The sequence below is a fragment of the Calypte anna genome, chromosome 3 (assembly GCF_003957555.1).
Source record: "Calypte anna isolate BGI_N300 chromosome 3, bCalAnn1_v1.p, whole genome shotgun sequence".
Classification (NCBI taxonomy): domain Eukaryota; kingdom Metazoa; phylum Chordata; class Aves; order Apodiformes; family Trochilidae; genus Calypte; species Calypte anna.
Genome location: NC_044246.1, coordinates 2,762,612 through 2,787,837, shown reverse-complemented (window position 1 = coordinate 2,787,837; position 25,226 = coordinate 2,762,612). Strand labels below are relative to the sequence as shown.

Genomic DNA, 25,226 nt, shown 5'->3' with positions numbered 1-25,226 from the left:
AATTTTCAATGCACTGTGTGGTTATCTGAGATAAAAATGAGATGTTTCTGGTCAGTAAGGCTTTTCTTAAATTAGAACCAGCTTGTTCTTGTCTGCTTTCCTAGAAGTGAATACCCTTGGAACAGCAAATAAGTAACTAAATACATGCAAAAGAATAATAAATATCAATTTCTGCTCTTCAGCTGATGACTATCAGCCCATTCCTATGCCCTCAGTTCCAGCACTTGTGAGCGTTCATGGGAAGGAAAATGAAACAATGTCAGGAAAAAATAGAAATACAGTTAATGGCTGGAAATAAACAAGCCAGGAAAATCATGTCAGTAAAGATATTTATGCTGAATGATACCACTCTTGATTTTTAGTGCCATGGATGGAAATAGGAAGAGTATGTTTTGTAGGAAAGGGAACAAATTACAGTTTTCTTCAAGTCTTTTGACTGATGGGAAGCCAGCTGGTTCTCAAATAGAGTGAAGCATAAAACTCACTACAAATAAATAAACAAAAAGCCAAGAGCTTGCAGGTCTGCAGTAAATGTGTGTGGAGTTGCATTGCTTTGTTCCCAGGGCATGCTCTAAGGGATATTTTTCCCTTTCCTCTACCTTCCCCAGGATTTTGGTTTAGGACTGCACCAAACTGAGCAGACTACAGTAAGCAGGGCAAGTTTCTCCTTGTTCCCTTTTTCAGAGAACCACAGACAGTGGCAGCGGGACAAGGAACAGCACAGCAAAACAGATTTGCTCTGAACTATTCCAGAAATGATTGAAATGATTTGATGTGGATGACAGCTTCCTGAGCCATTTCAGAGCAAAATGGATGCTTTAATAGATATATCCAAGTGTAATGATGGTGTGCTGTCTGGGGAGCTGAAATCTTGCTGCCTGGCTTTTCTGATCATTCACAGCTCAGCAAGATTATCTGGATTTTAAATATTCATCAACTCAAGTAAGAGCTACACAAGCACATCCCAGGATCTAACGTGCTAGGGGAAGCTGTGGTCTGTCTGGGGATGTTCTCACAAAGGGAAAAAGAGGCAAGACACATATTAGAGTAGTAAAAAAAAAAAGGGGGTGGGGGAATTATTTGTTCAGCTTTAATCATCATAATCATTATCAGGCTGCAGCTGAATGATGCTCTTTCTCCCAGTCAGAGACCCACAGCCAGCTGTAGGAGTTTCATGAATTGCTTGCTTTCATCTCTTCATCCTCTGGGATCCACGACTCCATCTGTGGGAGTTCTGAATGTATGGAGAGATATCAAACCCCTGGGCTGTTCTCTGTGGCCTTTCCAATTTTTTTGCAATCAGTTTCAATCCTTTTGAGCTTGGGTTTTGGTCATTGGTTTTGTTGGGGTTTTTTTTTCACCCTTGTTGGGGCTTTCATTCCGTTGGGTTTCTCTTCCCTGTTGTCTTTATCACTTTACACCCTGTGACCCTGTTTCAGGGACACACTGCATCTGATCAGACCATTCTTAAGCCATCCAGCCTAAGGACTGAAGACAAACCATCTAAAAGCTTTGGAATTTGGGGTGTCTTTGAAGATCAGTAAGTACAAGAGACCAAATTCCATTTGATATACAGAAAACAGTAATGAAAATCAAGTAAAATTATAATATTACAGACTGGATCATGAGGATAGTCTTAGCTGTTTAAAAACCAGGTCTGTAGTGATGTGTTTTTTTCCCTGAAGTGTGAAAATAGCAGCACCTTTGTGAAAGAGTATGAACCTCCCCAACTAAGTTGTAATAAAAGGTCTTTGGGTAAAGAAATCTCTTCTGAATCTAGCAAAAGGGGTTTTTGGAAGCCAGAGCAACAACGTGGGATTTAGTGAGTATTTTCAATGTTCATTTGCATCACATTTGGTAGAGGAATGTTCCTTTTTGGAGGCTGAAAGTATTTGGCAGCCCTAACATGTTCAGCAGCTCACGTGTGGAGAAAGAATACAAAAGATCTGTAAAACAGTTAAGGACACATTTAACTGTTTGGAGACAGGTATCTGTTTTGCCACATGTCCTGTAAAGAGAGGGAAGAGACCACTTCCCAGATTAAAATTTCCAACCCTGAGTTAGAAGCTCCACTTTTCTGGCTCTTTCCCTAAGTTATTGTGTGACACCAGTTAAATCATGTAGGGACCAGTTTAGCAAAACACTTCACCATATGCTTAACTTGAAAACTCCCAAGTTCTCCTGCCAACACCCCTGAACAAGCCTTTATGTGGAAAGCACTTTGCTGAGTAAAGATGAGGTTTGTAAAGGGGTGGTAGCAAGGTTTCCTTCCTCTACAAGATCCTGGTGAAGTCCACCAGCTGGGATTTGTACAGCCCGTGGCCATTTGTTCTGAGGGAAGGTGTTAGCATTTTGTACCTGGAAATTACTTCAGGAAAGTTGGAAATGAAACACTTACCCCTCTGAATCAAAGAATGGAAAACTGAATTCCTGATTGTGATGCCCAGTTTGGGGGTTTTTGACTACACAGGCAAGAATTTAAATGAAAGCATACATAAAGCTTGGTCAGAAAAAACCTTGTGTTAGATGTCCCTTGTATCATCCATTCAGTGTTTAAAATCATCATAATCACTTGTCCTTACTGAGGGACATTCTTACTGAGTCCTGCATCTGGGTAGGAATAACACCAACCACCAGGACAGAGGAATAAGAGGATGTCCACCCCTTCCAAGATGGGCTTCTTGCTTTTCACAGAAATGAAAAGAACCAAAATCTGTCTCCTCAGACATTATCATCATCCTATATATAAATCAATATGCTGTCAATCCTTCCTTCCTGAAACCCCCAACAGCCATGGAGAGTTCTGTTATGAGGTAGCTGGTTAAAAGCTAAAATAAAATGATAATAAAATTTCTCTCTTTATTTTGCACTGTCCTTTTGCTGGCTTAAAAACTTTCCACTGTAAAAAGTATTTAACTAAATAACTACATAAATGAATTATCTCAAAGGCACCTTCTAGCCCTCTTGAATACTTTTCTGCCCACTCTTCTCCAACTGTAAACCCAGAGCAGCTTCTTGAGAACTGCACCAGTGCTGTTCAGGACCTTGTGGAAAACACACCACGCACGCCACATATATCAAGACTCAGCCTTAATATAGCGAGGGGAATGAGTAAACTCAGTAGAATTTGAGGTTTTGTGAACTTCATTAGCTCTTTTTTAAAAATTCTTGAGGTTTCGCAAAACTGAAAACCAAATGTCTTCAGAAGACAAAAAAAGCTGTCTCCCTGCTAGCTTGGCTCAGATCCTTGGACCCTGTGAGAAAGGGGAAGGCTCCTTGGCTCCCAGTCCCCTGCAAGTCCAAGGCCAGCCAAGTTGGAAGGAGCTCCCATGGCCAAAGGAAAGGCAGCAGTGCTTGCGTTGGCGCCTTCTGCTCCACTGACAGATGGAGCCTTTCGGAGCCTCCTGAGTTCTGAAACATCAACACCTTTTTCTACTGAAGTTTGAAATTGTGATGAGGAACTTTGAAGATTTCCTACACTTTTTTGGGGTTGTTTTTTTTTGTTGTTGTTGTTTTCTTTTTAAACATCTGTGGCATTCATCCACCTAGACACTTGACAGGGCTCCATTTCTTGGATTCTGCAGGCACCTCAGCCAGATCCATGCCTTCCACAGAGACTCTGCAACCCCACTTCAGGCTCCAGCAGGAGGAATCCTGTTTTTTTTTCTCTTTTTAACATCTGAAATGTTTATGCACGCCAAGGGCAGGTTCTGTGGACCTACTGGAGGGTTCCATTCTCCTGCTCCACATGGAGTATGGTGCCTTCAGCCACAGGGGCTGTTCCTCAGCAGGGCAACCCAGTACTTCCAAGTGCTGTAACCATTGCCCTTGGATTTGGAGAGAGTTTTTTTCCAGTATTCCCAAGGGGACTGTCAGGGAGATTTCTTGGGTGCTGCCTTCAATAGCCCAAGGCAAGGCTCCCTCCATCAGCAGCACACCTGAAGAACTCCCCTGTGCCTTCACCCAGCTCAAAGGGTGCTGCACCCCATGGAGGAAAGAGGAAAAAAAGAGGGAAAAAAGGAGAGAGGAAAGAGGAAAAAGAGGAAAGAGGAAAGATGGTGATCACTTCAGAAGCTGCTCCACTAAGCAATTCACAAATGAAGAGAGGGAAGAAAGTGGCTGGGGCAGATCTCGTTTTGAGATAACGATCGACTTGAGAGGATTCGCTCCTCCTCCAGCTCTCAGCCTGGAGAAGTTTCACGAAGCCCCGATCGGGCCAAGCCAGCGGCAGGCCGGAGGGGCCCGGTGCCTCACACCCCGGCGCCGGGTCCCGGGCTGAAGGGAGTCCCGGGCTGAAGGGGGTCCCGGGCTGAAGGGGGTCCCGGCCCCCCCGCCCGGGCCCGGCGCTGCCTGACGAGGGCTCCGCCTCAGGGGCGGCCGCGTTCTCCCCCTCACGAATCTCAGGGCCGCCGAACGCCCTCAGCCGCCCCTTCCCGCCCTCCGTTCGCTTGAGGGAGGCTCCGTCCGCCAGCTCCTCCCCTGGCTCCGCCCTTTACCCGCCCATAGAGGGCGGTACAGGGGAGGGTCCCAGCCCGGGATGGCCTCGCAGGTAGGCGAGGTGGGGAGGGGGCAGTGGAAGGGGGATGACAACGAAGGGGAGAGCCGGGGGCGAGCCCCGGCGCTGCTGATTGACAGCGGGGCCCGGCCCGCAGCCCATAAAGGGGCCGGCGCGATACGCGGGGCCGCGGAGGGACTTGAGACGGCGGCAGGGAACCGAGCTCCGCTGCTCCCCAGCGGCATCGCCTCAGCGCGCCGGCGGCTCCCCCCATGCCAGGTGAGGGGGAAGGCGCCGTTCCCCACCGCGAAGCCTCCTCTAGGGAAAGGGGGGGACGGGGGGGCTGCTCCGGCTATGGGGGTGTCCGGTAGTGCCATCTCGTCGTTCCACATCCCAGTGCCGGGGGTGAAAGATGAAGGGATCTGCCCCAGGGAACGCGGGGGGTTGAGAGGGGAGAGAAGTTTGGTAATGGTGTTGCCTCGGGGTGGCGGGGAGTAAGGAATTCCCCCCCTCCAAAAAAAAATTAATATATATATATATCGACAGTAAAAGGTAACACGCCCGAGTTTTCCCAAAAATGTGTGGAAGCCGTAGGGTTGTGTGAGGGAAAGGAGGGTCTGCAGCCCGGTCCCTTCATGGGGTGCCGAGGAACGCCTGTGGAGATGCAGCAGTGCTGCAGGGCAAGAACAGCATCACAGTAAAAGTCATTTTATCCCGCTATGGGGTTAGTTCCTGGGCTGGAGGAATGGGTAAATGATAAGTAATATGCTTCTACAAAAAATAAAAAAGTAAAAAATAGTGTGATGCTACTGAAAAAGCTACCGAGAAGTACTCAGCTCTGGCATCTACTGAGATCTCATCATCCCTGCAAGGAATTCCAGCTGCTCCATTGTGTTGTGTGGTCCCTGTGCCAGCAGCTGAAAATTGAGAGAAAACAGCAGCATGTATTTTGTGTGTGTCTTACCCTTTTATTATTAGGGACATTTGCATAAAAAGGAGCTTGTTTTATTACTACTCCCTTCACATGATGTTGTGTTTTACTTCTGGCATCAAGAATAACCCCAGAAGAGGCATTACAAGAATTAGACAAGACATAAATTACTATTTTTGTATGCATAATTGTTTTGAGTATTTCATGAAGCGAATGAAAATATTTGTAGCTGATAAATACTATTTCTTACTACTTCTTCACTTACTCCTAGGAGTTATGCTGCAGAGGAGTGGGCTGTTGTGGCTTGCTGTGTTGATAACCCTGTGGGTTTCCTCAGATGCTCAGGGTAAGTTCTGACACTTCTTCACTAGATATAGAGTAACTTCCAAAGCAAAAGTTGGTGTAAAACATTGGTTTACCTGAGTTTCAGTGGGCAAAGTAATCATATATGATTTTTTTTTTTTTAAGAACTACTTGGGATGGTAACTGCTGGGTTGTTGGTGGGTTTTTTTGGTAGATACATCTTACTGCTGTTTAGTGAAAATTCCCTAATATATATATCAAAACCTGTTTTTTTTTCAGAAATGTTGTGGAAATGTGTGTTGAAAGTAGCACAAACAGAATTGCTGAGCTGGAGGTAGAGAAGTAGAGCTCTACAGACAGAGTAGCTTGGGTGGAGGATGTGAACTGGCACAGTGCCAACGCCCGTCATTTACATTTGACTTCTTGGCCTGAATCTTCAGAAAGCAAATCTCCTGCTTCCTGTTGTCATCTGGCCACGTGGCTTCCCATAATTTGATTTTTATTAGCTGGCAGTCAGAATACAGAATTTGGCTCCACTTCCTTATCCCTTCATACATACAAAACGTTGGATATTTTACGTGCATCCGTGAGCATAATGCATGCAGAGGTATACATGTGTGTTGCATAGTGCTGTAAATTATGCTGCCATATGTTTAGTGTATAACCAAGCATGTTTAGACCTGTGGGTAGAGAGGGTGAGAGTTGTAAATGAAAATTCTAGGTGGAAAATACAATTCACTTGCATGTTTGTGGCAGTAGGAAAGCAGTGGCTTTGCCGTGTGACTGTGCTTTCCCAGCCCAGCCTGCAGAGTTGTGTTTCTCCTCACATTATTTTTTTTTTTGTAGCCACCTGGTCACGCACTGTTAATTTTTTTCAGATGGTGAGAAGGAAGAGGAGACTACTTTTGATTTACTTCAGATCAGTAACATAAACAGAAAGACAATTGGAGCCAAAGTGTTTCGGGGCCCTGACCCTTCAGTCCCAGCGTATCGCTTCATTCGCTTTGACCACATCCCTCCCTGCAAGGCTGAGAAATTAAAAAAGATTGTCAAACTCATCCAACAAAATGAGGGCTTTATCCTTTCAGCCACCCTGAGACAGGACAGGCAATCTAGAGGCACCCTCCTTGCTTTAGAGGGGCCTGGCATCAGTGAGAGGCAGTTTGAGATCATTTCCAATGGGCGAGCCAACACCCTGGACCTTATCTATTGGGTGGATGGCTTCCAGAATGTGATTTCCCTGGAAGATGTGGACCTTGCTGACTCTCAGTGGAAGAACCTCACCGTGCAAATAACAGGGGAGAATTACAACCTCTTTGTTGGCTGTGACCTTATTGACAGCTTCATCCTGGAGGAGCCTTTCTATGAGCTGCTGAAATCTGAGAACAGCAGAATGTATGTGGCCAAAGGGTCCGTTCGGGAGAACCATTTCAGGGTGAGTAACCTGCAGGAGCATGGGTCACTGATGAGATAAGGTTGTAGTAGCTGCAAAAAGTTTGAGAACGTGCAGTAGGTGTAGTTTTGTTGCCCTGATACCTCTTGGATTTGGTGAGGTGATAGGTGTTCCCAAACAGAATTTCTCCAGGGTATGTTTTACTCGTTGCTTGGATCTGTGTTGGGTGAATTTGAGGGTTTCTGAAAAAAAATAAGACTGGGAAGGCATGGTTTAAGGCCACCCTAAGTTCACAAGACCAGTTGATGGGTTTCCTGTGCAACCAGCCACTTTCTTTTCCAGATTTAAGGATTCTGAACATGTTGCATTTTCGTGGAGAAATGTAGAATTCTTTTGAAATTCCTTGAAGACTTATTTTTCTGTTGAAATGTGTCTGTTCAAGTCATAGGAATCTGTCAACAAGATCTGCTTTTTGAAAAAGAAAGATGGAGGAAAGAGAATTTTTAATGGGGCTGAAGCATGTGGTGTTGGCCCATCTCCTAACAGCATCTTGATTTGCTGGTCTGAATAAACCTTCTTTTCAATTAAGAAAAAGAAAGAAATTGGAAAAAAATAGGATAAAATGTTATGATTAATTCTGTAAATTAATTTTTCTTTTTGTGTAAAACCTTTATTGTTTCTTTTGTTTTAAAACAAAGCAATTAAACACTTTCTGGCCTTTTTATGAAATGGGCATTTCTTCCAACCTCATACAGTGGTGTGATCTGGCTCAGGTGCCTTCTTTTCACTCACACCTGAAACCAAACGTGAACTCCTGGCTTCCAAAAAGCCCTTTCCTTTCTCGTCCTCTTGTGCCATCTAGTTGTCAGCCAGAGCATGACATGGTGGAGTTGTGGTTTCACAGGGTGACCACTTTTGGCAGGAAAGCCAGAAGATCTTGTCCATAGCTTCTCCATTCTCACCTCTCTTCACAGCCCATCACTTCTGCTCATAGAACTGTTTTTTTTTTTTTTGAGCAGTACTGTTAAGTGAATCACTGAAATAATTTGCTTTTAAAGTAATTTTTTTCTTTTTTGATTTTTTTTTTCAATGAAATATACTGGTTTGCCAGTTTTGTCTCAGGGTAGTGGCAGCACAACTGAGGAAATATGATGCAAGGGGATGACTGGCCAAGGACTGAAGTGTGATGGGGCAGGGACTTCAAAAGCTGGCTTTGCCCTCATGACATATGTCTCATGGAACTGCCATCTAAAATGCTTTCTATGGAAATGGAGATGTGAGCTCATTGCCTATTAATAATTCTTTCATTAGGCCCTATTTCAGAATTTACCTGGTTTTGTTGTTTATATGGGTTTTTTTCTTTGTTCTTCAGTTTAAATGCCTTGTAGGTTGTTTTTTTTATATTTACTTAAGGCTCAATCCAGTCAATAGCATGAGTTTGAGACAGAGCAGGTTAATCCTAAATGGATTTAACTAGTTTTTAATTATTATTATTTTTAATTATAATTACAGGGTCTTTTGCAAAATATTCAGTTAATCTTTGATACTTCAATAGAAGATGTTCTACGTAAAAAAGGATGCCAGAGGAGCCATTCAAGTAAGGCTTTTTTACCTTTATTAATAATGTCTAGTTGACTCTGGAAATGAGAAACTTCACGGGTGGCATGTTATCCTAAAACCATGCAGTAAATACCTCTAAAATGGTAGAGGAATATTATTAAAAAAAAAAATCTGGTTACTTTTTGGTGGTAATAATTAACATATTTGGGTATATTGAGGTACTGTTTCTATTCTCTAGACTACAATTTGGTTGTTATAGCTTGGATTTATAAATCTGAGCTCCTGTTTTCAAGTTGGGAGAAAAAGTGTCAAGCAAGAAATCTTTAGAAATAAAAGAATAAGTGCACGTGCATGAAAATATCTGTATTCTTCTGTGAGAGGAAAGATCATTAATTCTTTGAGCACAAGACTGGGAAGTTGCTGTGTGGCTCTCAATGGACCCATGAGCAAGTCTGCAAATCTTAAAGACACTGAAGCCCTCAGCAAAGATTCTTTGAGTTTGAATCCCAAAGTTAATAAAAACAATGTAAGGAAAAGGAATAATAAAAATAAGAGGTATGGCAGGCATGGATGGGAAATGCTCCCATGTGCTCTCATTAGCCCAGTTGCTGCTGACCTCAGTGGGAGGGCAGCCCTCTGTGTGTGGGAGTGTGTTGGGTTCATCATGAAAGGGTGAAAATTTGTCAAGTATGGACTGAGGTTTTGTGCTTCAGTTCATGGGAGGTGCTGGCTCATTGCTTTCCAGTGTTTGTGATTGGCAGGAGCTCAGTGAAGAATCAGAGAGAGCTGATTCCAGCAGAGGAACAGAGGAAGTCAGGGCTTTGGTGTTTTATTTGAGATGTCTACCATCTGAAATGCCATTATTTCTGTCACTTCACCAGGACATATGTCACAGAGCAAGTCAGTTGAGCAGACCTTTTTTCCTGGGTTATGCAGAACCCATAAATTAACCAGTAGCAGGCCTTCAGTTTTTCAGAAGGGTCCAGGCTATTGAGATTTTGTAACAAAAAACTTCCAAGATGTATAAAAGTCTGTATGCAGATGTATGTGTACTTCTGTATAGTGGTGTACAGATATGTATATCCACAAAAAAAAATTAATTCAGCTTGCTAGTCTGGTTCTAAATCTTGATAAAGTCTATTGGTTGTTTTATTTCATGTGTTCCATCATCACAAGTGTGATGTGTTTGAAATGAGTCACATTGGCTAGAATGGAAGTGGCCTTAAATGGTACAGCCAAGGGGATGTGCCCTCTTCTGTTGGTTGTCACCCACCCCAGCCAAGCTGTTTTCTGTACTCAGAAACTCCTCAGAAGTATTTATTACTGGTTTTTACCTTTGTTAGTGGAAGGAAATGCTTCAGGAGCAGAACTGTTGTGGGAAAATAGACAGTGTATTTAGGTCTAGTTGTAATCTGAATAAAAGAGAATTGTGGTTTCAGGAAGTTGAGCTTTCCTGCTTCAATAACAGTGGAAACAGAATTCCCAGAGATCACAGCAGAACCTTGAGGGCACATTCAGCAATCAGGGGCAGAAGGCTCCTTCAAGAGGATGAGGTCCCCAGGTACACATAGGTGTGGATGTAGATGGAACCAGCAAAAAACCCAGTAAAGGGTGTCTTCAAATGGCTGGCATTATCAGTAGTTGATCACCACAAAGGGAAATAGTTTGTCCAAGTGTTTAGAAATCAAGTAAAAATGGGAGGTTATTGGCTTCTACTCTACAGAGGAAGGCACTGGGAGCCTAAAGGGATAATTGGGCTCTGCATGCTGATGTCTACCTTATACTTTTTATACCCTTCAGCTATAGCAGCTAATACCCAACAGATACATTTTTTTAATGTATTTTTTCATTTCCAAGTACAATAAATTATAGATTATTTTATTTTTTTTAATCCTTCTTGGGAAGTATTAGCATATAGTTCATTTCAGAGTATTTTCACTTTTCCTTTGCAACCCCAAGAGAACACCAGAAGACGGAAATTGCTCGTGCAACACCAGAGGAAAGCACAGTGTGGCTTGAGGCCACCAATGTGACTTGAGAGGCTTGTTAATTCATGGCTGATTTTTTTCTAGCTGTCCATCCTGCTTCATTACCACGACTGAAAAGCCATGAGTGATAAGTTACTGACCACAAGGTACAGAAGTATTTTCCCAATTTGGTGGCCCACACAGGGAGCTGTGGTGCAGCCACTGATGCCACATTCACACGTGTGTGTGTGTCCCATGAGAGATGTTACCACTGAGGTGCCCTCAGCTCTGAGGACACAAAAAAACCTGCTGCTTTTTCAGAGACAGGACTGTGTTGTCTTGCTGCATCTTTAATCTTAGAGTGAGAATGTGAGGTCTGAGGAAATGGGAGTTTGGGATTGCTGTTGGATTGAGGGTAGGAAAGTATCTGCAGGTATTTTAGGGAGGACTTAGACATGGTGCTCAGTAGGAGAGGAGACAAAAGCATAACTAAATAGGCACAGGGATAAAAACCCTTCAGCTGGATCAACAGAATGACATTTGCATATGGGAAGGGTGCTCATTCTGCTCTTCTGGTTTCTTATTTTCAAGATGGTCATGTGGTCCTTAGGAAATTAGCTGGAAGCAAGCAGCAGAGAACTGATTTCTCAGTGATCCCCAGGCATCTTCTTTCAGTTGCTGCCAAGTATTAGTAGGAAGTGTGGATTTAGCTCTTCTAACATAGTTTTGGTTTATGTTTCCTGCTGAGATTGCAGCTTTATTAATGTCCTCAGAATGTTCCGGTCAAGACACACTCCATCTTGGCTTGAAAAATATGAAATTAATGACCTGACAAGTGCTATGGTGGAATCTGAGAAACAGACTTCCAGTGTGGTAGGAAAATTGCATTCTTTCCAGGGAATCAAAAAGCAGCTGAAATAAAGAGTTATGGCAGAGTTCTGAGCTCCTATGTGCTGTATCAGTTTCCTCCCATCCTGTAAGGGAAGCTGGACAATACTTCAACTGTGGAATACTGCAGACAATTTATTGTAGACCTTGGCTAGGGGCAGATATTCCAGAACTAATTGAAAAGCACATCAAACTAATCACTCAAAGGATGGCTGAGAAGTAATTGTTCAATGTCATCTTACAGGTTTATTTGCTCTTTCTATTTTTATCCTTCTATATGGATGAAGAGTTCCTCTTGCTTCCATTTTCATTCTTCTGTATATAAATATAAGACTTTAGCTTGGATAATCAAGCATCAAATCAAGACAAATCAAACATTTTTTTTAAAGAGTTGCCACCTCCTGTGATGTGTCAACTCTGAGTGGTATTGAGGTGTTTGGATGGATGTGTTTTCTGGCTCACATTCCTGTGTTGATTTTTTTTTTGCTTGATCTCATCATTGGATGTCCTCAGAGGACACTCCAAGGATTCCTAAGGATACTCCTTACTGAGGAGTCCTTAGAGACAGCTTCCATAGGTTCTGTAAGATATTACCTGGTAGAGGTTGTGTAACAGTGCAGGCTGTTTTACTTAATTATGTGTTCTTTTTTTAATTAAATACTGCTTTCTGTTATATTCCATTTGAAGTATTAGCTCTAGACAGGAAGATACCAGGACATGCCCAATTCTCCCTGTCTGATGCACACAAAGTTCTGTTTTAGTTACCATCTGCCTGATGGAGGGGTGTTTGGAGTGACAAATCAAATATTCAGCCTGATCTTAGCCTGACCTCCATTTCACTTGAGCATTCAACTACCACTAGAACAGCTCCTCTGAGTTTTAACACCAGGCAGAGCAACACAGAGCAGCCCAGAGTCTGGCAGAAATTGCCAGAATGGTCTGAATTTGAGCCAAGGAACCCTGGAATTTATGGGCAGAACACAAGACGATGACTTTCTGCAAGGAAGCTCTTTCTCCTGCCTTTTTCTCTGCATCAGGAAAATGTGATAGGTCGTGAAAAAAACCTGAAACTTTTTGTGGCTCTGAGTGGCTGAAACGGGTTTGCTTTTTTTTTGATACTGTGTCCTTTTGTTAAGCCTCCTTCAGAAATGAATGCGTTGTGGTGCCAACAGTCTGTTCAAATGAGGGCCATGTGAGACACAGCTTGGCTCTTCATTTTGAAAAGGGAAAGCCTATAATTGGAACCAGCTGACATCTAACCCCTCTCTTGGATTCATGGGTATAATCTAGCAGGAAGCTGTGCCAAAAGAGTTGTGTTTAAAACCCTCCCCGTGGGTGCTAGTCTGTAATTTCAGCAGGAATCTGTAATCTGTGGAAGAATTTTGTATATGCAGCTTTTTTTTTTTCTTTTTTTCTTTTTCCTACCTTGCTACCAGCTGAAGTGAACACCATCAACGAGAGCACTGAAATCCTTCACTTGAGCCCTGCTGTCACCACTGAGTATGTGGGGGAGAAGCCAGAGAAAAAGTTGGAATTCTGTGACCGATCCTGTGAGGAGCTGGGCACCATGTTCACCGAGCTCACCGGCCTGCGCATCGTGGTCAACAACTTGGCTGACAACCTCCAAAAAGTGGTAGGTCATAGAATCCTAGAATTGGCTGGGTTGGAAGGGACCTCAGAGATCATCAAGTCCAACCCTTGATCCACTCCCGCTGCAGTTCCCAGCCCATGGCACTCAGTGCCACATCCAGGCTCTTTTGAAATATCTCCAGACACGGAGAATCCACTACTTAATCCAGGTACCTCTGAAGTCTCAACAACTGGAAGAGAAACCTTGAGCAGTCTCTCTCCTTCATTTTTTTTATGCCACAGGTGGTTAATAGAAGTTTCTCTAGGTGCCTGCTTGTTGGTATAGCTACGTACCACAGGGATGACTTACGTTTTCAGTGTTGGGGAGGTCTTGAGTGTGGCACCTTCATGAAGGTTTGGTTTCCCCAAATTGGGTTTAAAAGAACACACACATGCACTCATCCACAGATGAAATCAACCCTCTTAAAGGTACTGCAGGTTTAGAAGTTGATACCACAGGGATGACTTACGTTTTCAGTGTTGGGGAGGTCTTGAGTGTGGCACCTTCATGAAGGTTTGCTTTTCCCGAATTGGGTTTAAAGGAACACACACATGCACTCATCCACAGATGAAATCAACCCTCTTAAAGATACTGCAGGTTTGGAAGTTGATAGGTAACAAACCCCACCTCACCTTTATACTGCTGAAGTGTTGTTTACTTACACTGTTTATGAATAGCAAGTGGCTACACAGGGTACCTAAACTGAATATATGTGGCTTTAAGTGGCAGTAAGATGCTGTCATGTTACTGAATGTCTGCCCTTCATCTTGTTCTGAATAATCCTTTGTTCTGATTAATCCTTTTTGATGGAAGTTTATTACTATGCCATATATCTCAGTGCTAATCTTCCCATCTTAAGGTGAGGTGAATTAGAGAAAAGGAAAGCTGCTAAGAACAGCATTGTCTGACTTGACTGTGTTTATAGTAACAGCTGAAGAATTGCTGTGCTGTATTGCAGTACCTGGGATCTTCTACTTGGTGTACAGAAATATATGAGAAAATACACTTTTTCAGTCTTTTAATGGAAGACTGAAATCCAGCAGTTGTCTCAGTTTTGTCTTATTTAAAATTGTTTACAAAGAACATAATTTCTTTTCTTTCCTTCATCTTCTTTTAGTCTGAAGAGAACCAAATCATGTGGGAATTGATTGGGCCTAACAAAACTCTGAAGAACCAGTCAGTTTGCTGGCAGGATGGCCGTGTCTTTGCAGATAATGAAAGCTGGATTGTAGATAGCTGCACCAAATGCACCTGCCAGGTAAGGATTTAGAAACACTCTTCTCTGCAAAAATGAATAGTGGCTTTGCTTTTTTTCAGGTCACACTCAGAACTTGGCCTGAAATTTTATGTGTATATAAAAATATTTATTAAAAGTAGTCACAGAACCACAGATAGCAGTTACATCATCTCCTCCTCGTAAGACTTTTTCTCCAAACCCTTCACCAGCTTCATTGCCCTTCTCTGGACTCTCCAATACCTCAATGTCTTGTAGTGAGGAGCCCAAAACAAAACACAGTACTCAAGTTGCAGCCTCACCAGTGCTAAGGTCAAGGGGACAGTCTTAATGTCTGTGACATCTCAAACAAATAAAGTAATTCCACACATGAAACTTTCCCCAGCTGCCCACTTTTATTTCCCTCAGTATGTGAGCATAAGTCATAACTGATTTTTTTTTGCCTGTAGGATTCTAAAATTGTGTGCAATCAAATCACCTGCCCTGCAGTTTCCTGTGCTGATCCATCTTTTGTTGAAGGTGAATGCTGTCCAGTCTGCTCTCACTGTGAGTATTTAGCCAAAGAGAAAGGTGTATTTTGGCAATATTTAGAATAACTCCTACTGTGCTGGAGAAGTCAAAACAAGTAAGATTCAAATAAAAAACTTACATGAGGTTGATAGGAAGTAACTTGGCTGCTTGAAGTTACTTTCTGGGGGAATTGTTCTCTCTTCATTAATTATCTTGGTTGCCTAGAAGTCAGCTGATAAGTTGGACACTAAAGATTAGATACATGCTCTTCCCCAGTTGTGTTTTCTGAGGTTGGACATGTTAATTTCTGTTGGTTTGCAGTAGCACTGTACACTGTTTATTTCTTTCCATGCTGCCTTGTTAAAATAGACCAACATAGGTTAGGATGTCTTCTTGTGTCCTCGGGGAGGATGTTGGACTATGGGTTGGCCCAGATGATCCTTGAGGTGCCTTCCAACCTGACACTGTGATTCTGTGTGGAAGTTCCAGATCAAAAGGTTCATGTGGTTTGATGCAATATTTATTAGGAGAGCCAGCTTTTTCTCCTCTCTGTCACTGTCATTCTGTTCTGTCTTTTCATGTCTTCTCTGTTATGTGTCCTCTTCTGGTATAAAGCTTTGTTTCTGTGGAACAAATTGTCAAGGTTCACTTAAGGCAGTACTGCAGGCTATGAAGTAGACTTCAGAATAATGACAGTTTTAGTCATTTCACTGTTTAAATGATTTCAGTGTGGGTTCAGCACATTTCACTCTGCTGAACAACTCTATTAAAGAGGAAAAGAGTTAAAATTTCTAAATACAAATGCAGTGGAATATATTCAGAGTTTTTGTCTATTCAGGCCTAGAGCATATTCTTAAAATGTGCTCTTGATCATGTTCACCTTTGTGCTCAGAGGTGGGGCCACATCTCTTCATACTCACCTATATTCTGAAGTCAGAGTCAGTTTTAACTTGAGTTTTTGGGCTCAGTCTTCTTCTTCCAGTGGTCACTACAACTGCACTGCCTTGCAGATTCAGCTAAGATCCAGAATCTTAGCTGTGCTAACCTCTCATTACATGAGACTAATTCCCTATTTCAAGGGAATCTTGGGAAAAATCAGAAAAAAGAGAAGGACAGAGCAGAGATTCTACAGACCAAGAGGGGTGAAAATCTTCTGTTTAGGCTTGCAGAGTGACTTTCAGTGTTAATTACCTTTTTGTCCCTTTTGCCCTGCAGCTGATGACAGTGAGGAGGGGTGGTCACCATGGTCAGACTGGACCAAGTGCTCAGTGACCTGTGGCTCTGGGACTCAGATGAGAGGCAGGTCCTGTGATGTCACCAGGAGTGCTTGTACAGGCCCTCACATCCAGACAAGGATGTGCAGCTTTAAGAAATGTGACCATCGCAGTAAGTCAAAACATTTCTTCCTTTTTATTCATTTTTTTTTATTTATTTTAAAGCTTCTTTTGTTGACTTCTCTAAGCAAAACCAAGCTCAGGCTGGTTTTGCTGTGGACACTCACTAGTCAGAGCAATGTGTATTAGGACAGTCAAAGTAGCTATTGCTAGCTTTTTATCTCCCCCTTTTTCCCTCTCTCCTGGCAGTTCAATAGGTGTGTGCATTGTGGGCTCAGCTCTGTGAAACAAAAGAGGAGTGAGTGTTTTTTCTTTACTACTAAAAGCTGGGTTTATCTTGTTTGAAGTCAGTTTGGAAACAACACTCAGTTATAATCATGCTACATGGGGCCATGTTTTGATCTGCAAGTCATTCATGATCATTGGCCCACTTAATTTTTTAGTAGTACAGGAATCATGGAAGACCTTTGCAAAATAACAAGCAGCTTTTGTGTTTAAGGCACTAAGAATGATCATGCTCTGTCTCCAGAACTGTCATTAATAATATTACTATACTAATATTGTGATTAATAATAACAGCTGCTATATCCATATAGCTGGTACTATAGTACCTAAGACTATTGCTGAACTTGCTAGATGTCCAAATGTGTATTTTAAACAAATATTTGTTTAATTGCAGCAGCTTTATTTTCAAGTAAAATGCCTGACATGCTCGTTAGTCATAGTTTGGTCAAAGAGATTCTTAAGAAACCTGTGCTTGGATGTCTGAGCTGACATGCTGGGCTTTGCAGGAGGGTTTTGACTCTTGTTTTTTCCTCTGGCAGTCCGTCAGGATGGGGGCTGGAGTCACTGGTCCCCCTGGTCCTCCTGCTCAGTCACCTGTGGAGTTGGGAACATCACCCGCATCCGTCTCTGCAACTCCCCTGTCCCCCAGATGGGGGGGAAAAACTGCGTGGGAAATGGGCGTGAAACAGAGAAGTGTGAGAAGGTCCCATGCCCAGGTAAGGCTGTGGCTGGGAATCCAAGGGGAAGCAGTGATATTCCAGCTGAATTTCTTCTCTTTATTCACATCTGAATTGCAATGAGTGGCTGGGACTTAAAGTATAATTTGTAGGTTTGGGGTAAAATGACTTGCAAGGGTGATTTTAAAATGGAAACCAATTGCAGGTGGAGGTCTTGTGAACCTCTCAAGTTATGATTTGGCTTTAAGCATGAAGGTTTTGGGGAGTTTTCATTTTGTAACTTAGTGATTTGTCTCTTCATATCAAAAACTGGAACACTTCTGTCTAAAAGAAAGCTGATACTGTACCTGTTGGGAATAGACAGAGTCTCTCAGCAGCCAGGCTTCTCTGAAAGTATTTTGCATATATTCTACACATTTAGTTGTTATTATCCTTCTTTTTTTCCTCATCTTTTAACGTTTTTAATGACCATCCATTCCATTCAATTTCCTTGTACTTTTATATAATTTTTCCTCACTTTTTTGTATATCTCTCCTCATTCCCTCCTTCATTCAGCCTTTCTTCTCTACTTCTGGGATATATGAGCTTGAAATTTGATTTTGAGCTTCTAACCCAGTAGTACTTAAATAGCTCCACACACTTCATTTATCTTTTAATCTACCTATTCATGCAAAGCCAGTGAAAAGGTTATTTAAGGACACATGCCAATGCCCTTATGTGTTGGGTTGTGGTTTTTTTTTCAATATCAAGAACAAACACAATTTGGTATAAAGATGTTGGTGTTTCAGGAAACTTCAGGATTGATACCAACAGGGTCAGTAGAGTTGTACCAATATAAGATGAATCATTGAAATCAGCTGTTTATAGAGAAAGAAGCAGTGCTGATGAGGATACACTGATTAATGAATTACAAAAGAAAAGTAATAACTGAAACTGAGCACACTGTTGCCATAGAGCTCAGGTTGGACTCAGCAGAAGTTTGCATCCTGTGGCCACTTCTGCTGTCTGTACAAAGTTAAAGCTTAGCAGGGAGCTTTGAAGACAGGGTACTTGTTTTGTTCAGCTGAGATGGAAATACACCATGCCAGTGGGCACAATGTGTTGTTTTAATTCTTGGCCAAAAAATGCCTATAAAACACTTGGGTATAATTTTGATTTGTTTGTTTGTTTCTGAGATGTTTTCTCAGTGTAAGGCTTTGCCAACAGCTTTCTTGTTATGCACTGAGTGACAAACTGTCTCCAGTTAGGGATCTGAAGGAAGGGTTGTTGTCCTTGGCATCAAATGTCCCCAGTATGATGTTCTTCTCTCCTGAATATCCTAGTGAATGGCCAGTGGGGTCCTTGGTCTCCGTGGTCTGCCTGCACTGTTACCTGTGGAGGAGGAATTCGGGAGAGGTCTCGGCTCTGCAACAGCCCAGAGCCCCAGTATGGAGGGAAGCCATGTGTGGGAGATACCAGGCAACACGACATGTGCAATAAGAAGGATTGCCCAATTGGTTGGTATTCAGTCATTCCTGCAAAATAATTATTCCTGGTATTTCTTTGAGGGATAATTCTGAATTTGTGCAAGAGAAATCTGCTGTTACACCCTTGTTTCAGGGAGAGCACATTTAACTGTTTTGGGTGTTGTCTAGAGCACTGGGGTTTGACATGTTCTTGACACTGACTTCTTTTGGACTAGGCTGTGTTTCTTAAAGAGGGCTTCAGTATGCTGTAATGTATTCAGCTGGATGTAGCAATCTAATATTTTCCATATTAAATCAGTAGTATATTAAATGCATTTAATAACCCTAATTCTAAAGGTTTTTAGGGATCTTAGCTGTTTATTTCAGCTAATGAACAAAGAATGTTTCTTAAATGATGTGTTGCATGCCTGTTACTCTCCTAACTTAATTTACACTTTGATATGTCTTTGCCAGATGGGTGTTTGTCAAATCCTTGCTTTCCTGGAGCAGAATGCAACAGTTACCCAGATGGATCCTGGTCCTGTGGGCCCTGCCCAGCAGGTTACCTTGGCAATGGTACTGTCTGTGAGGATCTTGATGAGGTACTGTCTTTGTTTCCATTAACATGAGGAAATCACTCTGAAAATCACATTATTTGGGAACTACACAGCCACCTGATGGGTTTTTTTTTTTCTTTTCTCTGCAGTGTATAGCTGTGGCAGATGTCTGCTTTAAGGTGAACCAGGTCCATCGTTGTGTCAACACAAACCCAGGTTTCCACTGCTTGCCCTGTCCCCCACGTTACAAAGGAAGTCAGCCCTATGGGATGGGGCTGGAAGTTGCCAAGACAGAGAAGCAAGTAAGTGGTGGCAAAGAGCATGTGACAGGTTTGAAACATGAGTAATTACCACCTGAAAATACCTGTGAATGAATGCATGTGATATACTTGGGTACAGAATCACAGAATGTTTCAGGTTGGAAGAGACCTCCAAGCTCATCCAGTCCAACCTGTGCCCAACACCATCATCCAGCTTCTAACCCATGTCCCTCAGGACCAGGTCCAAATGCCTTTTAAATGCCCTCAGGGATGGTGACCCCATCAGTGTCCTGAGCCATTCCAATGCCTGACAACCCTCTCACTGAAAAAATATTTCCTAACATCCAGCCTAAACCTCCCCGGGCACAGCTTCCATCCATTTCCAAACAGGAATAACCTGAAATAACTAACTGCTGTTCCAGGGTATGTTTGGTTTGAGTAGTAAAACAATTAATTTGGGATAGGATTTTTTTTTTATTTATTTTATTTTCTCTAGTGTCTGTGCAGTGGCACCAAATGAGCCAAAGATGCCAGGGGCAAACATTCTTCTGCTTTACTCTCCTTTCTCTCACGTGTATATTAGCCTCTTTTCCAGTGTCTAGTGATAGGACAAGAGGTCATGGGTTCAAATTGCACCAGGAGAGATTCAGACCAAATATTAGGAGCAATTTCTTCACTGAAAGAGTGGTGAAGCATTGGAGCAGGTTGCTCAGGGGGGTGGTGGAGTTACCATCTCTGCAGGTACTCAAAACTCAGGTGCTTCAGGAGATGATTTAGTGCCTGAGGTGGTGCAGGACTGATGGTTGGACTCAGTGATCTTGAAGCTCCTTTCCAACCATGATGGTTCCTCTCTGGGGTCTGGAAACTGAAGTGTCAGGATTGTTCTCTCCATGAATGTGATGCTGTTCATGTGGGTGTCATCAGACATCTGCCAGAAGTTCCCAATTCAATTGGGACAACACCTGTCAGTGGTGAAGGACAGAAAGAAGTGGAAATTCTGTTGAAGAGAACAGTTTGATAGACAAGACAAAGACATTAAAATAGTTGTCTTGGGATGGCTTCTCTTTGTTGCTGTGGAAGCAGTCTCTGGTTAGTTCACTGTGCAAAGTATGAATGTAAAACATCTGCCAGAGATCCCCAGATGCTGTATATGAAAATAAGCAAAGGGATTAGAAAGAAGTAACAAAAACATCAACATGAGAACTCCTTAGGGTCTTTGATTTAAGAAAAGAAGATAGACCTTGCATAGATAGATTTAGAAAACAAGTTAGACAAGCAGAACACTAAAGGAAAGGGCTCAGTACAATCCACTTGCTGTTGCAGGTTAGTTTCTGAGGATTAATGACATGGGGAAGAAAGCAGAGTTCTGCAAATGTTAATTATTGTAATTGCTTTTTGTATATTGCCCATTTTTTTTCCTGAAATTAATTTTTAATAGCTTTTATTATACATGTTGTTTGAAGTTGGGAACTGACAGGACTGCCTAACTCCAGTGAAGCCCAAATTTCAATATTTAGGCAGAGAAATAACCCAGCCTGCTACTGACAGCCTTGGGGCACACAGAGCTGGCTGCAAGTCTCCCCAGGGGTCAGTAAGGATGCTCTGTCTCTTCCAGGTCTGTGAGCCTGAGAATCCCTGCAAAGACAAAACCCACAGCTGCCATAAATCTGCAGAGTGCATCTACCTGGGCCACTTCAGTGACCCCATGTACAAGTGTGAGTGCAGGACGGGCTACGCGGGCGACGGCCGCATCTGTGGTGAGGATTCAGATTTGGATGGTTGGCCTAACAAGAACTTGGTGTGTGCTGCTAATGCCACCTACCACTGTGTGAAGGTAAGTCCAAAATGCCACACCAGACCTAAATTTTTCTGTTGGTTTGTTTGTTTTCCTAAATAGTTGTGAATAACAGTTTTCAGTACCAAGCGGGTGGTTGCTCTCACTAAGATTTGCTTGTGACAGTAGTGCTGGTTTTCCAGGAGATGCTGTGTTCACTTGATAGAATCACAGAATCATAGAATCCTAGAACTGGCTGGGTTGGAAGGGAGCTCAGAGATCATCAAGTCCAACCCTTGATCCACTCCCGCTGCAGTTCCCAGCCCATGGCACTCAGTGCCACATCCAGGCTCTTTGGAAAGATCTCCAGACACGGAGAATCCACTACTTCCCTGGGCAGCCCATTCCAATGCCTGATCACCCTCTCCAGAAAGAAATTCTTTCTCATCTCCAACCTAAACCTCCCCTGGCACAACTTGAGACCTTTTGTGCCCTCTTGTCTTGCTGAGAGTTGCCTGGGAAAAGAGCCCAACCCCTCCCTGGCTCCAACCTCCTTTCAGGGAGTTGGAGAGAGTGATGAGGTCTCCCCTGAGCCTCCTCTTCTCCAGCCTCAACACCCCCAGCTCCCTCAGCCCTTCCTCACAGCACTTGTGCTGGATCCCTTCACAGCCTCCTTGCTCTTCTCTGGACCTGCTCCAGCACCTCAAGCTCCTTCCTGAGCTGAGGGGCTCAGAACTGGACACAGGACTCAAGCTGTGGCCTCCCCAGAGCTGAGCACAGGGACATACTAGATTCAGTAAAGGATTCTTAAATGAAACCTGCAGCCCTCTGCTTTAGATTGCTTCCTGCTCAGTGTAAATGGAAGGCTGGGATGATTGTGAGCAGACTTAGTACACTGAGCAACAGCTGCCTAAAGTCTGGGTGTGGAGGATGGAGCAAGTGAAAACTAAACAGGAATCAGTGCAGGTGAGTCTGAAATCTTTCAACAAGACCCTGACAGTATGTATGTAGGGTCCAGAGTACTAAATCCTTTCTTGAACAACCCCTTCTTTTTAAAGAGTTAAGTTTTATTCAGAGAGAATATAAAGAGAAAACGTTATTCAGAGCCTCATACAATTTTTTTGGCAATAGGAACCTAAGAGAGGAATGAATGAGTAGTTAGATAAAGCAGAGTAACTTCAAATTAAGTAATGAGGGAAAGGAGTGAAAAAATGACAGTTCTAGAGAATCACAGTGGTTAAAAAGAATGAGAAAGGCTCAAGAGACCAGGACAGTTTGAAATGAGGCTGTTCAAGAGAATCATTTAGTTGAGGCTACAAATCTGGCCTTTATCAGCAGAAAAGTTTCAGGCATTGATGGAAATTTGAGCCTCAGACATTGAATTTCCTCACTGTAGCTGATGACTGTTTACTGTGGATCCAGCCAATTCAGCAATTGCAGTTCATACATTCTTTTTCAGTCCCTGTAATCAGAATCTGCAACATGTTGACTCAAGATGTAATGTGAATTATTAGTTTTTCTTAAAACCTCAACGTTCTGAACCCATTCAGACAAAGATATTTTCCAAAGTTGATTTTGTGGGGTTTCTTCATTTAAGGGGAAAAACCCCACAAACCCCTTAAAAAATCTGGGTGATTTGGAGTCTTTATATTAATTTAGAAATATCCTACTTGTGTAATTTGACTTGTAAGAAATCAAACCAAAGCTTCTTTCCTTGAGCTGGCAATGGTTGAAAAGGTAACTTATTAAGCAAAGCTACATGAATAAAGCAAGTAATTGCCAATAATAATAAATATGGAACCTCAGCACTACATTTCAGTGTACATTTCTTCTTCCATGTGAAAGTAGCACTTTTTCCATACAAATGGTCATACCAACACTGAATTTTTTCAGTAGGTGAACCAAAACAGCTTAGCTGCCAGTGGGCTTCTGCCTCAAGGTTGATTTTACAGGTGGAAGGTGTGTTGTTTAATCAGTCCTCTTTCTAACACCCCAAGAGAGACTTGTGGAGTGCACTGGTAGGATGTCTTCTTTACCCCACTTTATAGGAACTTGCTACCCATGAGGTTACCACCTTACTACTTAGTTTATATGAATTTTGACTCAAATCTGGAGAGAATAGGGACAAACATGTAGATACAAACAGAAAAAGTGATTGAGCAAACTTGAACTGATTTCATTGCTTTAATAAAATTTTTTTGGATTGTTTTTATCCCTGATAACCAGCCTTGTCAAGGCTGTTCACAGGTATTTAGTACCATAAAGAAATTGCAGTTGCATTGGCATTTTGTTATTTATCACAGATTTTTTCCTTCTCTTTATTCAATTATCCATCCTATTAGAGATTGAAAACAGGGCTAGGAATCTTCCTGCAATGGAAATTTTCCTAGGTTGAGTGTTATGAAAAAAGAATGTCTGCACTCTGTTGGCAGATTCAGGTTTGGTCTGAGGAAAAAGTGAGAACAGCAGAGTGGGGTTTTAGAGATACATTTGCTGATAGCTGTAGCAGGGGGAGCCTTTCTTGCTCCTGAGGCTCGACGAGCTGCTGGCCTCTCCATTGCCTTGCACAGGAGTGAGCTCCTCTCTGTGGGTGTGTGTCCCACCTTTATTGGCCCCCTGGTAATAGGGAGCCTGCCCTAACCAGGCACAGGTGGACTCACACCCACTCTTTGGCAACTCGAGGCACCTGGATGTCTTGTTTCTCTACATTCCCCCTTTTTTTTTTTTTTTTTTACAACACTGATTACAGGATTTTTACGAACATTTTACACTTAATAGCTTACGGGATTTAACCCTATCTTACAAACATAATGTCAGCCCAGGCACTTTTCACAAAGTCTCTGCCTTTCCGACTTGAGTTGTTCTTCTCTCTCCTGTATCTGCTCTTCTCTTGGCTTCCCTCTGCTCAGGGGTTTCCAAAGAGAGAATCCTTATCTTGGCTTCCCTCTGCTCAGGAGTTTCCAAAGAGCTTGCTGGTTCCTCATGGGATTACGGGATTTAACCCTTCCTCATGGGATTCCATACACAGGTTTTAACCCTTCCTCATGGGATTCCATCCTCCTGGCTTCCCTCTGCTCAGGGGTTTCCAAAGAGAGAATCCTTATCTTGGCTTCCCTCTGCTCAGGGGTTTCCAATCCAAAGAGCTTGCTGGTCATACCTTTCAGGGAGAGTGTTAGCCCAGGCACTTTTTTTCAAATCAGGGAGAATGTTCCTGTTGCCAGCTCCTCACACTGCTGCTTCTTTAGACGTCTGTATGTTGCCCACATTCTCCACCAAATGTAGCAGGAGGAGCCTTTCTTGCTCCTGAGGCTTGACAAGCTGCTGGCCTCTCCATTGCCTTGCACAGGAGTGAGGTCCTCTCTGTGGGTGTGTGTCCCACCTTTATTGGCCCCCTGGTAATAGGGGGCCTGCCCTAACCAGGCACAGGTGGACTCACACCCACTCTTTGGCAACTCGAGGCACCTGGATGTCTTGTTTCTCTACAGATAGCCAATGGTAGACTTACAGTCCATCTTTAGCTGATTTCAGTGTATGAAAAAGGAATATATGTTAAAACTTTGGCAAACTATTGCACTTCTTATTTTTTTCAGTGTAACCTAAGACTTGCTTGTTTAAAAAAATCATTCTTTACAGAGCTGTGATACAAAATAGAGCTGTATTTACCTTTTATTTTCAAATCCCTGGGAGCATGGGAGTGCAAAGGTGCTGTTTTTTCAGAGCAAGATAAAGGCATGTTTTTTAAAACTTTCTTCATTAAAACTACTTCATTCCAGTAACTTCCCATATAAACAATTATTTCTGAAGACCATCTTCTGGCTTGCATCATTCTTTTTCTGGCAACTAAACCTGGTCATTTTATATCTAATCTTCAAACACACTTCATGAGCTGTCTCTAAAAACTTGATAAAAGGGTGCATGCATGTACATGTGGTGTGTTTGTTCTCTGCTTGATAGTTTCATCTAAAACTTACTGGAAACATCTC

At 42.6% G+C, this 25,226-nt stretch overlaps 1 protein-coding gene across 2 annotated transcripts in view; it reads left to right on the top strand.

Annotated features, from left to right (window-relative positions):
* The first annotated feature begins 4,534 nt into the window (after positions 1-4,534).
* The window catches only part of THBS2 (thrombospondin 2), a 33,348-nt gene continuing 12,656 nt past the window's right edge, over positions 4,535-25,226 (top strand). Inside the window, exons 1-13 of one of the 2 annotated variants that reach the window (XM_030447227.1) lie at positions 4,535-4,549; positions 5,698-5,772; positions 6,608-7,164; positions 8,635-8,719; positions 12,974-13,170; positions 14,285-14,425; positions 14,851-14,947; positions 16,127-16,297; positions 17,070-17,246; positions 18,530-18,703; positions 19,127-19,254; positions 19,359-19,511; positions 21,085-21,303. In XM_030447227.1, the coding sequence (XP_030303087.1) occupies positions 5,703-5,772; positions 6,608-7,164; positions 8,635-8,719; positions 12,974-13,170; positions 14,285-14,425; positions 14,851-14,947; positions 16,127-16,297; positions 17,070-17,246; positions 18,530-18,703; positions 19,127-19,254; positions 19,359-19,511; positions 21,085-21,303 (2,169 nt within the window). In that variant the 5' untranslated portion in view covers positions 4,535-4,549; positions 5,698-5,702. Of the gene's footprint in view, positions 4,550-4,619; positions 4,775-5,697; positions 5,773-6,607; positions 7,165-8,634; positions 8,720-12,973; positions 13,171-14,284; positions 14,426-14,850; positions 14,948-16,126; positions 16,298-17,069; positions 17,247-18,529; positions 18,704-19,126; positions 19,255-19,358; positions 19,512-21,084; positions 21,304-25,226 lie in introns of those variants that run through there. The other variant, XM_030447226.1, reaches the window with a different exon arrangement.